Source organism: Glycine soja, chromosome 9 (genome assembly GCF_004193775.1).
Source record: "Glycine soja cultivar W05 chromosome 9, ASM419377v2, whole genome shotgun sequence".
Lineage (NCBI taxonomy): Eukaryota > Viridiplantae > Streptophyta > Magnoliopsida > Fabales > Fabaceae > Glycine > Glycine soja.
This window is the reverse complement of record NC_041010.1, coordinates 200566-217630: the sequence shown is the minus strand read 5'-3', so window position 1 is coordinate 217630 and position 17065 is coordinate 200566. Positions and strand designations below refer to the sequence as shown.

Below are 17065 nucleotides of genomic sequence, written 5' to 3'. Positions count from 1 at the left end.
CTAACATTAAGGAATATGATTAATAAAATTTTATATTGAAATTTATTATGACTTATTTTTCTATAATTAATAATTATTTTTCAATACCATAATGTTATAAGAGAAAAATTTGATGAGCTTGTAGAAAGAAAGAAAGAAAGAAAAAAGCATATCATTAATGGGGCTTGGAGTGATTGGACTTGAAGGAGTAGGGGAGCCCTAAGCCTAAGCCCAAAGTGCACAATGCAAGGAGTGAGTTTTGGTTAGCGTGCATGCGAGTAGGAAGACAAGTACGATATCGATTCCGTTTCTCAAATTTGTGAGTCCAATGATTCATTCTTATTTGCTTGCAGCAGCAGCTACGCTACGCGACGCAACGCAACGCAACACAACACAAGCAAAACCAAAAAATAAAAAATAAAAATTAAAAGAAGGCAAAGTTCTCGTGTTTGATTCCTAATGGTGACGAGAAAGCTGATTCGCGATTTGTTACTCTCCAAACGATCCCTTCTTCTTCTTCAATGAGTTCTCTAAGAAGATTAAGGGCGAAGCTGTTAGGTATTCCTCTTTCTCTCCTTTTCTAATTCAATTGCACCATAACACTTATAACAGCTATGTTCGAGTTTAACGCGATTGGTTAGTGAATTCTGTGAGCTTATTTGTAGGCGAACGAGACTATTTTCTAATTCAATTGCATCACACTTTTACTATGCCTTTTCTCTTCTTTTTTCCTTTTGTAAACCAAACGAGGGAACATCTTTTCCCTCCACTCCATTCCCTTCCATCAATCGAAACAGACCTTTAAATGACATAAGTGGTATTATTTTCTCAACACTCTCCCTCAAGCTCAAGCTTATTATGCTTTAGCTTGTTACAAGAAAATTTATTCCCAGCAAGAGGATAAACAACTGAACTCCACTAAAAACAATATTTTGAAGACAACTGAGGGATGTTGGTGAAATCGGGGAATATTACTAGAAAGAGAGAGCTGGAATACCCATCAGCCTAAGAAAATTCAAAGTAAGTTCTCACTTTCTTAAAAAACCAGCATTTGGAAGATTCAAACCAGTATTAGTGAAGACCCAAAATTATTTAAACTGAAGAGAGGAAATCACCATATCCAGCAAAGCCCAGAAAAGTCACCGAGAAACACGCTGGAAAATGCCAGTGACAAAAACGGCAACCAGAAAATTCTTTGCCGTTAAATAAGCAGCAAGCTGAAGGCGATGGCCAGAAAAAGTGCTGGAAAAAACGGCAACATGATAGGTGACCAAAATTCTTCCCCGGAAAATGAACAGCAAGCAGAAGGCGGTGGCAAACCACTGGCTAAAATCCTCAAAGAATCCGTAACAACCATAAAAGTGCAGAAAAGGATGAACAAACAGCACCTACAATGTAAGAAAGAAGCTGGAAAACTGGGTTACAGAGGAACATCTCCAAAAACAGCGCGGATCAGGCCCAAACTCCAGGGTTATGGTCGCACAAAAGAGGCAACCACTGTGTGAAAAACACGACCTGAACGGACGCAGGACGCGCTGCCACGTGCCGAGAGACCTTCTGGCACTGATGCTGTTTGGTGTGCCTAGCAAACCTGCGTGAGTGCATCTGATGTCAGATGGGGACGCCGTTGATGACGGCAGAGACGACATTAGTGGGTTTGTCTGCTGGAAAGTTAGCCAGAGAGACGACGGCAGTAGGCAGAGAAATCACCGGAATGCGGAAACAATTTGCTGGAAGAAGGGCAACAAGTGGAAAAAATTATAGAAGAAGGGCAGTGAGTAAAAAGGCTCACCGGGGACAATGGGTACCAGTGAGGAACGATTTGTTGTTATTCCTCTATCGAGTTCTAGATACCATGTTGAATTACATAAATCAGAGGCATAGTAGGCTGAAACTGTGTGTCTGAAATACACCTCGGATGACTGTATATATAGGCTTATTGCATTAAATAAATAAATCGAGAGAATTTGTTGAGATATGATTCTGGTATGTGTTGAGATATAATTATGGTATGATTGTTTCCTTATTTAATATTTACATTAAGATTGCTTCCTTATTTACATTATTGATTTAGTTTCCTAGTTCCTACAATTAAGGGATTAGATTATTACTGTAGGACATTCTCTGTAGGCATTTAGAATATACAATTCAGATATTCAAGTTGGTACCAAAGCCTGGTTGAGAGATAACGAAAAATTGTACTCCACCAAGGACTTGCTGATCCCGCTGGACCACTTTGCTTGTCCTCTGTTTGTCACCCTTCTTTCGGCTGCCTATTTCCACATTCCAGTGGACCTTTATACTCGACGTATCTTTTCCAGCAATGCTTTTTCAGTGACATTTCCAACCGGTGACCCCATTACTTGACTCGTCTTCTGCCAGTCTACATGGCGGTGGACATGACTTCGGTATCCGACTTGTCATGCGCTCTTACGTGCCTTTCCTTCTATGCGCCAAACAGCCCCGTGCGAACCTTTCGTCGGCGTGTGACGGTGCATGATAATGTCCTTTTTTGCCGTCGACATCACGGGCAGACTCACCTTTCGTCGACGTGTTTTTTCAGTTCCTATCTCTCTCAACAATGACTTCCACTGCCCTATCTCTGTCCCACATGCACTGGCCTCGTCTTTGTCCTAAATGCCTTGGCCCTTGTCTTTGTTCCAGTTGCACTAGCCCTTGTCTATGTCCCGGTTGCACTAGTCCTTGTCTTTGTCCCAAATATATTGGCCCCGTTTATGTCCCAGGTGCACTAGTCCCGATGATTGTCCTAGATGCATTTGTCTTGCCTTCAATTTGAATGATTATAGGTCTTCCACGAAAGAAATTGAAATTGACTGTCTTTTTATGCGATAGAAGATAATTTATGGAGAAGTTACTACCAGATAATCTATACCCTTCAGCTTGAGGGGGAGTGTTGAGATATGATTCTTATGTGTTAAGATATCATTTTGATATGATTGTTTCCTTATTTAATATTTACATTAAGATTGTTTCCTTATTTACATTATTAATTTAGTTTCCTAGTTATTATTTTTATGTAATTGATTTAGCTTGATTGTTATCCCTACAATTAAGGGATTAGATTATTACTGTAATTAAACATTGATTACTATAAATAAACAGTAAGGGGACATTCTCTTTAGGCATTTAGAATATACAATTCAGATATTGAAGTTCCTCTAAATGGAGATAATGTGCCTATAAACTATAATTAATACAATGAATGTAAAATATTTGATTGATTCTCAGCATGTGACATAGTTTGGGTTGACGAAAATTTCCTATGCTGCCAAAATTTCCTTTCTTTCTTTGAAGTATGTCCCCTTTTCCTCGTTGGTGACTTCTCATAATGCCATGTAAGAAGCCTTACTTGTTTTTAAGTGATATGACTTTTCATGCAATGCAAGAAATACAGTCTAATGGCCCGACATATGGGAATTCAGTATCATATTTATGTACTTGCAGTATTATGTTAAAACGCACATGCACACACACATACACTACCCAGTGACGTTACAAGACAAATAAAAAAATGTACTTGAGATATATTCTGTACTTTAGACAGCTTGGGATACAATTGTACATAGTTATTTTCCAAATGTTTTCTCCTTTATCTCTTCTAATATGTGAATGAAATATGAAAGGCAGATTTTCTAAGGTTGGATCATAGTTTTACTCATAAAAGATGCAATTCTGTTTTAAGTACTTTTTTTGTTCTCTGAATTTATCTTAGTTAAGCCAATCTGGCATTCTCTTGTGAATCTTACACAATTATTTCTACAGAAAAATATGATTAAGGCACTTGTACCTACTAGGATTAGGATATTTAGTGTTTTTTTGGCTTTTAAATATTTAACTCTATGCAGATTTTGCATGTATCTGATGTGGAAATAAGAGAGACCAAGATGATGGGCTCATCTCCAGTAATTATTGTAATGGTATGTAAATTATTACTTCCAGAAATTCATTGCTAATTTAGAAAATTTATTCTTATGCAGTAGAAATGAAAACTTACATAAGTGATTTTGTTAAATGAATTTTCACAGTTTCAAACACAGCAAATCTATTGTGTACGTGATAGGAATGGGGCAATTACAGAAGGAGGCAAGGTAAATACTGTGTTTTTAACAGTTTATATTTTTTAATTGCTACAATTTTAAAATGTTAGGAACCAAGAATTGAAATGAGAAAGAAAAAGGATTTTATTGACTAGTAAGAAAAGAACTGAAAATAGGAGAAAAACTCTCCTCCAAGGGTTTCTCTTTCACCAAGGATTTTTCCTTTCACAAAGAACTAATGCTCAATCTACAAATGATAAGATCCCCCTCTCTTCTATCCTTCTTCCCCTATTTATATCTAATATACCCCTCTAACTAACTAACTAACCCGTTAACTAATCAATATCCTAACTGTAGTAACTAACTCATTAATAGTCTAACCATCTTAACTAACTTTCCCTTCTCCTTATAGCCTAACAGAAAATGCTGTGTTTAAACTTAAACAAACAAAATCGGTAAAATTTCAATTAGTTTTTTCTGTCCCATTTGAGAGTGTGGGTGCCCCTTAATAGTTAATACTTAATAGTATAAGCATTTCTAATTCCATTACTTTGCACATTTTGCCTTCCCTTTCCCTTAAAATCTTGAATTCTTGATGTAATTTTTAGCCCATTCAATTCTATGTTGGGCTGTTCACGTCATCTCCTATCTATTAGAAATTACGGTAGGCATGGATCAAGTAAAGATGGATGATGTATGCATGTTTATACTGTGTGGAAATGCTTGGTTCCATAGTTGCACTATATATAAAATGGTTTGTTCTGTAAAGAGAAAGACATGCAAATGGCTTAATAATTACGCCCTTATGGCTCTTATCATGTCTCAATGCTTCCTGCTCTCTTATCTGGGGCTTCAGTTTTGATTTTTGTTCATGTTTTATGTTGTCCCCCATTTAAGTAGTAAATTTATAGTGTTGTCAATATACAAGTTAATGTACAGCATAATCTGGGACGTGTGTAATAATACCATTTCATGAAGTGAATGCAACCTTGCTTGTATGATTCTGATGTTATTTTTTTCTTTGCTAGGATACAATCCACACTGTATTCTATTTTTGGGCATTACAACAAATGGACCAAGAAGATCGTGGAGAAGATGGTATTTACTTAATGTGGAGACTAAGAGAGATGCAACAGCAAGGCATCCAAGCTCTCATCTAGTTTTTGACATGATTGCTTTTTCAGGGATTTGTATAATTGAACCTTTATATTATATACTACATTTACTCATTTCATTTCTTGGGGCCAAGTTGTTATATCCCGATCCTTCAATTTTTTTATGCTAACTAGAAAAATAGTTTGCACTTTTGTGTTCATTGATGTATGTTAGATGAGCTAGGCAATGTTTTTACTCTGCTCTCAAGCCTGGTAAATTGTCTATATTGTGACAAGTTATTTATTTCTTTTTAATTCATAATAATGATAATAATAACAACTTGTACCCTGCCTGTACGGTAAGCATTTTTTTCTGTTTACCAAAAGGTTTGGATATGCAGATTAATGTGTACAAATTGGTGTCTAAATACATAATTTGCATATAAAAACTCTAATGGTCAATGATGTAATGATGTCAAAGAAAGAGCCACTATTGAACATCATCTATAATTCTATAATTTTTTAATATTAGTATTACAGGGATTATCCATTTTTGATATTGTTTATTTGTAAAGGACTACTGAGTTATGTATTCGAAGACGTAAGGATAAATTTTAGGATAGATTCGTAAGTACATAACTACCTATTGCAATAATTTATCATATTTTAAAAAAATATTAAAGTATGATTATAAATACTTAGGTTTAAATAAATTTTTAGTCTTTATAATTTAACATTTTTTTTATTATTGTAATATTTTTAAGTTCTTGAAAACTTTTTTTTTTCCATCAAGTAGTTTAGGTAGCACTTTTTCACTATTCAATGTGCTATTTAAAACACTTTAAGGAAAAAAAAAAAAAAAAAAAGGTATTTAACTACTATCTCCATCCGTGCTCCGATTTGTTGCATCAAGGAGGCGACGATGGAGACTCTCAAAAACTACTACCTCCTCATTGACATTAACTACAAAGGTTTTTATGAATCATCTTTTGATCTAACTTTTTGCATCTCTGAAATCTCTTATGGTGAAGCAATTCTAGGGATTCACCAAGATACCTTATTGCATCCAATTTTTATAGAGATTGGTGGGGGCAAATCAAACCTAAAGATCAGTATTTACACAAGCCTTGGAGATTCGCTACTTCTCCTTTCTTTGTTGCATAACCATCACCACCAATTGCACAACCTCTTTCTTGGTACTCCTTGACCAAATCCACATTAACACTAGATCTCCAATAAGCATGCCCTCCGACAAGGACAAGTTTGACCTAGCGAAGCTCGCATTGTAACGATGGTGATGAGTTTGGCCCAGTAAATCTTGCATCCTAGTGCTTTTGCCCCAAACATTGTTGTTCTCGTGCTCATCCTAGCAGAGATCAAACTCTTAACCACCGTGTTCAACAACATTGCCATGGATCCTCCTTGCCAAATGCAAAGGCTTACACAAGGAGGGAGGATGAAGACACAAGAATTACAAGTTGGATCCTCCCAACATCAAAGTTTACATCCAAATTAACCATCGTGATATTCATACACATTGTGTTTTGGTCACATTCTTTTTTTTGCTTCTATTGATGCATGTCATTGGTACAAAAAGAGTTTTTTGTACTAAAGAATCATAGATCCTAGGAATCTTTCTTGAAATCATGATTCCTAGACATAATTAAAATTGGTTTGATTTGTCTTAAATATTTTTATAAATATTTATATAAGATTGTTTGAAATCAAATATTAACGTGATATTTTTATTGAAAGATTTAAATGTTTACCAAATTACATATTTTAATAGTGATATGAAAAATTTGAATTATATTTATCACAATATTTTTTTTTAACTCAAAAAAGTTAAATTTTCACTTTCTTTCACAAGAATGTTAGATTATTGAGAATGATTTTTTAAATTTGTATACCAAAACGTATGAATTAAAAATTTCCAACTTAAAATTCCTGCAAACTTTCCTATCAAATACCCTCTAAAAGTTGAAGAAGATTTATTTTTTTGGTCCCATGAAGCCACATTACGGAGGCAACCGACTTCACGTTTGGGACTAATTTGATTTGAGTGAAGAACATCAATTTTGGGGTCTTTTTTTTAATTTCGTTAAATCTAGGGACCAAAATGAGAGTTGGTTACAAATTGAGGGACCATAGTCGAGAATATATAAGGAAAAAGTGAATCTCTTGAGTGTTGAGTAAGCAGGCGGCATGGCATTCTCAGCGGTCTGGCGACTAGCGAATCTTGGGCGACACTTGGATTTGAGTGAATCAGTGAACAAGGTATTGTCGCATAATCATCGTTAGTATTTGCTGCTATACCAAGTTATATTATTCATATGCAAAGTGTAAAATGGGTTTTGATATAGGCTGCGCCAGTTGGGTCAATCAAGTTGAAGGTAGCTTCAGAGGTTTCTGAAGCATTATCACTGGGTCGTGCTGTTGTTGCTCTTGAATCTACCATTATTTCGCATGGTTCTCTCTACTTCCTCTTTCACCTCCCAATACCCACAACTTAGTATTTAGACTATACTCACTTTTGTTTGTAGGGATGCCATATCCCCAAAATTTGGAAACTGCAAAAGAGGTGGAACGTATTGTAAGAGAGAACGGTGCAGTTCCTGCAACCATTGCAATTTTAGATGGCACGCCTTGTGTAGGTCTTTATTGTCATCTTTCCCAACTCCATGCATTCAATTCTTATTTCACATTTTATCATTCCACTTGCAAGCACAATTGATCAGGTATGAGCAGAATGCTGGAGAGCTTGCACTTAACTACTTGTGGATTTCCTTTTTCATGTTGTCTTGTAAATCAAGTTTGGTTTTAAATGGGTGCTTGGAATGTAGAGAAGAGTAAAAATAGCAAACAATATTGATTCACAAAACAAACTAAATGGGAGTTAGGAAATCCACAAATTGTGAACTGCAAGCACTGTATTCTTATACCAGATCACTTGCTTTATGAGTCATTTGTTCACAAAGTTGAAAAATCAGATGAAGAGTTTGTCATCCCATTTTGACTTTGATTCTGCAATGATAATATTGTTTTATTGTATTTTTTTTGTTTAAAATGGACAATTTTTCTTTTCTTGTTTGTTTCATGTGGATAGGCCTAAGTGTAGAAGAACTTGAAAGGCTAGCTATTTTGGGAACCAGAGCTCAGAAGACAGCTCGAAGGGACATCGCACATGTTGTGAGTGTTTTGGCATCAGTATGCTCACCATATTTATGTAGTGTATAATTGTATACGTCTATATATGGATGTTCTTAGCAACCTTACAGAAAGAAAAGTAGAAAACTCATTATAGCCAAAATGTTGTGTAGTCCAAGAATTTTAAGCAACTACTATGTATAGAAAGAATTCCTTGGAATTATAAGTTGCCCCTATCCCACCATTTATTTTTATTAAAAAAAGTTAACAAATATTTTCAGAATATGTAACTATCATGAGGGACATAAAGTTATTGCTATAGTAAAGTTGAACTAATAGTTGAAAGAAAAAGTAAATCAATGAAAAGATCATTCAGCTTTATGATAAGGTTCATTTACTTATACTCACTCAAACATGACTTCAATGGTGCAAATTTTACTGCTAATAGTGATGGAAGACTTTGTTATCATCTTGCTGGTTCTTCCCAATTTGCTGATTACTTTTTTTTTTTGGCTGATATATTGTTCAACTAATATCTTAGATTCTTGCAACCATTTTGGATTGGTTTCTTGAATCTTGGGTTGACTAATAGTCTGAGACTTTTAGTTTTATCACCATAATATTTTGTACTTCTAATGGGCTAAATTTTGCTTGACTGGTTTTCAAATTTGTTACTGCCATTATATTCATCCTTTTAGGTTTTTTTTAATGTTATAAAACTTTTAGAAGTGAACTCTCTATAGTAATGGCATATTGATAAAAAAAATTATTACCTTTCTCATACCCACAACTAGTGTGCACATTTATGGTTTTTTAGTGTTTCACTACAGTTTTCATACTAACATATGTAATTTTTAGGTAGCTTGCGGTGGAAATGGTGCAACTACTGTTTCTGCAACAATGCTTTTTGCTTCAATGGTATTATTCTGATATACTGTCTCTTCATCACTGCTTGTATCGTGCATTTTGGTTTCACAGCCTATGCTTTTTAAAATTTTCTGCAGGTTCATATTCCCGTTTTTGTTACTGGGGGGATTGGGGGAGTGCACAGACATTCGGAACAGAGTATGTTAACCTCCTAAATCTTACTACTAGAAAGAATTGGTTTTCATAAAGGATGCTGACAAACCTTGTAAGATGACACATTTCAGATCAAATGAATCAACCAGTGCATGTTTTATGAATTATTGTCAGAATCCTTAAACAATGAAAAAGGAGATCTATTGCACCTGTCGAAGTTTGACCGTTCACAGAAAAAAACTTTATAATTTCATGCTGCCATCTACAAACATAAATGAATTTTCATTTTTTTTTTATATTATTGGGGTTTATGGAAATAAGTCTGGCATGTCTATTGAGCATATTACTTTTCATATTCTTGGGCAGCTATGGACATATCTTCTGATCTCACTGAGCTAGGCAGAACACCAGTAACAGTTGTATGTGCTGGTGTAAAATCAATATTAGATATTCCCAGGACGCTTGAATATCTGGTACCCATTTACTTTTGTGTCAATATTACTGAAGCAGTCATCTATTATAGCTTTTTATTATTTGTTTTTATCTTGAATAGGAAACACTAGGAGTTTGTGTAGCTGCTTACAAGACTAATGAGTTTCCTGCATTTTTCACGGAATCAAGTGGCTGCAAGGTATATTAAATTGCTTTCTCATAAGGCTTTCAGTTTTCTTAAGCATATTGAATACTTGGTGTGGTTGCACTTCAGTAAATAGCTTAATTACGTGCTTGTTTAGGTACGGTTGAGCCTGGTTTTCTTCATCTTAAAAGCTACTTTGAGGAAGTTAAAATAGCAGAGGAAATAAAAATGCACTATTTGGTAAATTATATATATATATATATATATTTTGGCGTAAACCTCCGTAACCATTTCTCAACTCAAGCTTCTATCGTAGGGGCGGACCTATTGTAGGGCTGTGCATGTTTTTTTTTTTAAAGGTTCAGTTTTTTCAAAGAACCGAACCTAACTACTTTATGCAAACAGTTCAGTTTTTACTTTTTATGGTTTGGTTTGGTTTTTGAGCAGTTCAGTTTTTTGGCAACCCCTAAAATGTAGTAGATAGATAGATCGCTAGGAATAAAGAAATCAGAGAAGAAAAAATCTCTTCCAGACCATCCAAAACTACCCAATTGATCGTCTACCTCTCATTTCCGGTTCAGTTTTTCAAAGATTAGAACCAAACTACATTATTAAAACAGTTTGGTTTTTTTGAACACCCCAAAAATGTAGTGGATAGAGAGCTAGTAATAAAGAAATCAGAGAAGAAAAACATCTCTTCCTTATGGCAAGAGTCATCCAAAACTACCCAATTTGATTGCCTACCTCTCATTTCCTCCCTTTTTCCCTTGTATTTGGCCTCAAACTTTATGTCAATGCTTCCCCTTTAATAATTGGTCATGAATATATAACAGTGTTTAACTGTAATGTTGTGTCTTGGATGACCACACTAAGCCTTTTATTTAAAATGAGCAAATAGGATCAGTATTAATTGCATAGTATCAATCTCATAATGAGTAATAAAGATTAAATCACTAATTGCTATCTAATCATAAATAAGAGAATAATATTAAATCTAACATAACCATTCACAATACATTTCAATTCATGATTTTGAAAATAGGCCTTCTGATTCGTGATTAATAATTTCACAACCATGTTTTCACCATCATTATTATGATAGCATTTTAGTATTTAAATAGAATAATGTACCAAGAAATGAGTTTAATTGAAAACATCTTATTTGATCATTTATTCATTGTAAAATTTCCAGGTCTCATGTCGGGTAGATACCCCTGAAGACTGTGCTTCCTTAATAGGCAAGGAAAACAATCTTTTTTTTGGTAAATTTATATTTTATCTATTTGATCTCTTTTAATTTTTATTCTTCTAGCAGAAGCAAGCATCAAACTCAAGCTTGGAACTGGAATTTTGATAGCAGTTCCTATTCCTCAAGAACACTCAACTTCTGGACACATAATTGAATCTGCCATTCAGAAAGCCATTAAAGAAGCTAGGTAAATGTTTTTGTTCTCTCGCTTTCTCTATCCATTATGGCATAATATGTATGTTGTACATTAAATGGTTTTCTATTGTTTTCATCATCCACTTGCAGGGAAAAGAATATAACAGGAAATGCTGAGACTCCTTTCTTGCTTGCTAGAGTAAATGACCTGACTGGAGGTGCTTCACTTGCTGCAAGTATCCACTTTTAAAGTTTTCCAACAATACATTGTCATAAAAACAATAATTAACAAAGTACTACCTTTGGTCCTCTATATATAAGAAACATAGGACTAAATCATCAAGAACAAGGAATGTGGTTAAATTAGTTGTTTTTATTTCATACTAGCGTAAATTCAAATTTTATTCCCAAAATGCCCTTAAGATTAATTGTTTTAAGTGGTAGTTAGATATTGACACTACTCATAATCCAAGGAATACCAATGAGTTATATTGTTAATAGCTCATTAAATGCATCCACTTTCATGGGGAATGAGTGAAATCTCATTAATAGACTTCACAATAAATTAAGGGTATAAAAGGAAACTAGTCATTAATACATTTAAAAGAGGTCATATGTTTCTTATAATTAGGACAAAAAAAAAATACTACGATTTGTTTCTTACATAAAGGACCAGAGGTAGTATGTTTTAATATAAATTTTAGTCTATTGTAACTAATATGATTTCAAATGTAATGTCCAAATTAAATATTTGATCTAGTGTTAAAGTGAATCTTAACAATAATTTAGACATTGCTCTTGTGAAGAATAATGCTCTTGTTGGAGCTAAAGTTGCTGTAGCCCTTGCTCAATTAAGAGAAAATTGTCAAAGGTGAGCTTATACCAGTTCAGCATGAGCGGGTATATGTATGACATTGATTCTTATCTTTGTAGCTGCAAATTTTACTTAACATAATCCTGAGAAGGTTTCTCCGGTGTCAAATGTTAACATCTCTGTGTCTTATCTATGCAAGATAGATTTTCTTTAATGAGATAAATATGTAATATTGAGGAAATTTTTGCTATTACATCCCAAATTAACTTGCAGGAAGCATGTAGTATGGAGTTTTTGTTTCGGGAAAAAGAAAGCAACTAGATAAGTTAGGAGAGAAACTAGTTCTGCAGTTCATGTAGAATTTGCTGTCACATATGTACATAAAAAATGGAAAATGAGGAAACAATACATGTGCTTCCTGGATTGCTTAGAAACAGGACAATAGATCATTTTCATCAACTAAGCTATTGTTATCGCAAGCATTGATGGGTAGGCAAGGGGAAAGCGGCATAGTGGAGAAGGCACTGGAGTGAGAATGAGAAATTGTAGACAAGGGTGCTTGTGGATTGGTTTTGAGAAAAAATTCCTACATATCTAATTTAATCAATTTTTATAATATTATCTTATTGGTTTGGTTCAAATGTAAATATCCAATTCAATATCAGTTTGGATTAGACTGGTTATTCAATTTTTTTTTTATAGAAATTTAATTTCATCAAATACAAGTCTAAACTAATTCATCAAGATACAAATTTAAAATCTTTAATTTAATTCCAAATTGATTGATCGCTACTGTTTGGATCCTATTGTACAGAAGGTTTCTTTGTAGACAGGATTAAATCCCGGCAGTAGGAGATTATTAGGTGGTAAAGGGATATGCAGCAATTCAGGAGTTTCCTATTTTACTTTGGATTCTAGTTAAAGAGGCACATGCTCTTCTTACAAAATTGAAAGAATCTAGGTGTGAGCAATAAAATAAAAAGTGTGGGAAATTGCGAGAAACTGTAGAGTAATCTTTGAGAAAATCTATGCGAAACTTTACATTCATATCTGATAAAATACTCGATGAATTCTTGCATCTAGAGTCTGGTGCACAGTTTGAAAAAGGTTGCAACAGCTAACTAACTCTAAAGAAGCTATTACAACTAGCTAACTTTGAACAACAGCTACAAAGGGTTTCAACAGAAGTTAGCAGCTTCTCTAGCTGAACTGGTAACTAGCTTACTCTGCTACACGAGTATGTTTAACATTCCCCCTGCTAACTCGTTGATAAAATTGGTTGAACAGGCGGTGTTTATCTTTAACATGACAGTTCCTTAGTGAGAACATGACATGATTATAGATCCAACTGACTCAACAAGGCTCTAATGGTTTACTCTTGTCGGTTTACACCCACCTTAGAGGGGGAATATATGTATGCACTTATGCGACAACTAGGATTGATGGATTGAATCCACGCATATGACATTGACATGGATGCATTGAATGAATTAAGGATGACTGCCTATAAATTTTATATGAAAATGAGATACTTTATCTAAGGAGATGGAGTCTCGGTTTATGTGACTTGAGGGAAGATTTATGTTAAATTATTATGGATAATTATGATGTCAAAATTTAGTGAAACTTGCATGACTTATCTTTGGATTGTAGTGGTAGACGAGTGCATGATATATTGATGTATATTAGAGAATATTCTGGTTGGAAAACATGATGTGCTGTTTATTTCTTGGATTATATTCAACTTATTTTAGTTCTTATTCTGCTAATTTTCCTAATTCCTATAAAATAAAGATTACTGAATCATGCTTCCTTTAACTTATTCTGCTCCAGAAAAGGAAAGGCACTATATGATGACCATGGTTTTGGGTTGTTTCGAACAATGTGGCATATTAATTGAATTATGTTTCTTGTAAATTCCTTATTACTTTTATGTTCATGTTTCTTGTAAATTCCTTATTACTTTTATGTTCCTTATAATGATTGGATGTGTATGTTACTCCTGATATGGGTTCCTATCTTATTATCTGTTGTGTGTTTTTGTATAAATAAAGATCTTAGAAGTTGGAAGATGGCCTCCACAACCAGTCTGATCCAACTACAATTGGGAGCAGGAACCTAGAAACTTGATCACTCTGCTAGTGCTTCACTTCTTGACGTTTTGTGTTGTATTATCCCCCCGGTTTTCCTTGTGAAGTGGATTTTTTTTTTTGCTGTTGTTGTTCGTTATGCATTTCAAAATTGCAGAAGTGGTTAGTGAACTTGACAAAACATATATGTTGTGAGAGGGATACTGCTGGACAGGAAAGATTTAAAATTCTAATTCAATCTTTCCAAGCTAAATTAAGGACGCATCTGTTGCTGTCATTGTTTATGATATTATGATCTTTCATTGTTTATTTATAGTTAATTAGAGTTTTTTTCTCTCTTTTTGGATGTTGGTTATTTAAAATGGTGAATTTGAAGATCTGACTTTGTTATTCATTTTTTTTTCGATAGAGGAATAAACATATAATCCCTAGGGGTGTTCAAATTCAAACTGATAAAAAATAAAAATAAAAAATCTGAAGACCGAATCAAATCGGTTCTTTTTGCATTTGTTTGGATGATTTTTTTTTTCTCAAACTGATTTGTTTGGTTCAGTTTGCGGTTGTTGCTTTTGAAATTGAATCAAACTACAATACTTATATTAACACTTGTATTACTTTAGAATTCATTTGGGAGAGGTTTTAATTTTGAGTTTCAAAATTTTTAAAAATAGCAATCAGATTTTAGTTTTAGTTTCAAAAAAATTTAAACCATTTTTAAAATATGATTAGTTTCAAATAAACTCATTTTGAAATTTCATATTAATTTAAAATTAGTTTAAGAGTGTTTTTGTGTGTAGTGACGAGAATGATGATGATGATACCAATAACAACAACGGTGATAGAGATATTAGTGATAGTTGTGGTGATAGTGGTGGAGGTGGTTGTAGTGGTGACAAAGGTAATATTAATGGCAGTGATGGAGGTGATATCAATGATAGTGGTGGTGTTGGTGGTAGTGACAAAGGTAGTATTGTTGGTAGTGGTGATGGTGACAATGAGGTAGTAGTTACATTAATGATAGTGGTGGTGGTGATGTTAGTGACTACAATGGTAACAATAACGGTGATGTTGGTAATGACACTAGGTGGTGGCAGTTGTGATAACATTGGTGGGGTGGTAGTAGTGTTGGTGATTGTGGTAGTGGTGGTAATCAGTTATGATGACAACAACAATGATAATGATGGTATCAATGACATAAGTGGTATTAGTGATGGTGATAAAAGATTGTATTGGTGGTGTTAGTGGTCATGATGATGGTGGCATTAGAATATTTTATAAACAAATACGTTATAATCTCTTTAAACCAATGATACTTACACATCATAATTCTCTTTGACCCAATAGGGTAGAAATACTAAAAAATCATGTGTTTTTTTTTTCACTTCTAATTTCCAAAGAATTCAGGAAAATCCTTGAAAGAAAAATAATTATTCATTTTTATAATTTATTATTCCATTGGCATATTTTTTAAATTGTAGGAGAGCTAAAGAACATGTTAAATGTAATTGTCGTTTAATTTATAATTATCATTTATGATAATACTATACATAAATAATATTATTTTCCTTTTCCTTTTATGTATGTAATATTTCTTAACATATTTTTGCTGTATAGGTCGAAGAGAAGCAAATATTGATTAGCGTGTGTCTTCTGTCGTCAAAGGATTTGAAGTTTGAGAGTCTCCTTCACCTCCTGATCCAGCAACCTATATATTATTGTCGAATTCGTATGCATCAGAAGGGAGGTGGGATGATGTGGCAGCCTTAAGAAAAAGCATGAAACAATAAAACCAATTTTGAGTTTAGAGTTCTTGGCCTCAGGTACTGTAAATTTCGAAGGGTTATTTAATACCTTATCTTTTGCAAGAGTTATTCACTTTTTTGCTGCTCAGACTATGCAAAGATTGTGAACGAACCACTAGCTAATTGCTAATGGTTGACAAGCATTTGTTTTGAATGATGAGGCTCGATGCTACCGTATACGGTACACCATTTTCTTGTTTATGGTGCCTTATTCCACATATAATATATTGTGCTAAAATAGCAGTCTAAACTGTACTATTGTCAAGCCTTGAGAGATGACAACAATCTCTGAGCAAACATTTCAATTTCAATTATAGTAGATTTTTCACTATAAAAATAAAATAAAATCACATCCGCAGAGGAGATAAGGAAGTTCTAACTATAATCGGGAGAAAAAATTAGAGCAATCTGGATAGGCCAAGATCATTGATATATGTAACTTCCCGTTTGGCTAATAAAGCATAAACGGAAAAATGGTGATGATCCGTAATTAGAGCAATCAATATAGGCCAAGATTATCAATTTATGTAAGTCTACGAAGTTAGGAACAAGCACAGTAATAAAATTATGTTTTTTACATTTATTATTTTAATTTAAATTATAATACAAATAAAATAATATTTTGAGTTGAAATAAAATAATATAAAAAGTATTAATACGTGGGGTAGAATCACAAAATTATGTTAAGTATTCACTTTAAAAATCTTAACCATAGAGTAATTTTTTTACGTAAAGTATTTAAATTTATGTGACATAATAAGTCCCACAAAATTATGATAACTATGCATATGGATGGGAGTTACTCTAATTGAGTTATTTGCATTCATGAAAAATTAGAGATTTCAAAAGGCAAGCAAAAGATATCGCATCCAGTTCTTTTATAAAATTAAATTAACTAATTCATTAAGATTAAAAAAATTAGTTATATTATAAAGGTCATGTGGATTTTTCCTATTTACCCCTGCTAAAAACAGCCACCCTAAAGAGTATCAAACTTAAAAAGTAAAATCAGCACTAGAACTCATTTGTAAATTAGAGTAACAACTAGACTTTAAGTAATTGGGTATCCAAACCCACACGACCATGACACCTTACATGTG

The 17065-nt window shown here is 33.6% G+C and overlaps 1 protein-coding gene and 1 long non-coding RNA gene across 3 annotated transcripts; both read left to right on the top strand.

Annotated features, from left to right (window-relative positions):
- The first annotated feature begins 139 nt into the window (after positions 1-139).
- LOC114367942 lies at positions 140-5416 on the top strand. 2 transcript variants are annotated; one of them, XR_003657285.1, is made up of 5 exons: positions 140-231; positions 333-537; positions 3846-3917; positions 4026-4088; positions 5066-5416. It is a non-coding gene; the product is annotated as an uncharacterized LOC114367942 (long non-coding RNA). The 2 variants fall into 2 exon arrangements; XR_003657284.1 differs by having other exon boundaries at positions 152-537.
- A 1858-nt stretch (positions 5417-7274) lies between these two features.
- LOC114425015 (pseudouridine-5'-phosphate glycosidase) lies at positions 7275-14472 on the top strand. The gene is made up of 13 exons (XM_028391733.1): positions 7275-7408; positions 7495-7600; positions 7675-7785; positions 8238-8320; positions 9137-9196; positions 9283-9343; positions 9665-9771; positions 9852-9929; positions 11068-11113; positions 11191-11311; positions 11410-11495; positions 12049-12130; positions 14128-14472. Exons 1-13 carry the CDS (start codon positions 7337-7339, stop codon positions 14132-14134), a joined length of 1020 nt encoding a protein of 339 aa, XP_028247534.1. The 5' UTR covers positions 7275-7336; the 3' UTR covers positions 14135-14472.
- The last annotated feature ends 2593 nt before the right edge of the window (positions 14473-17065 follow it).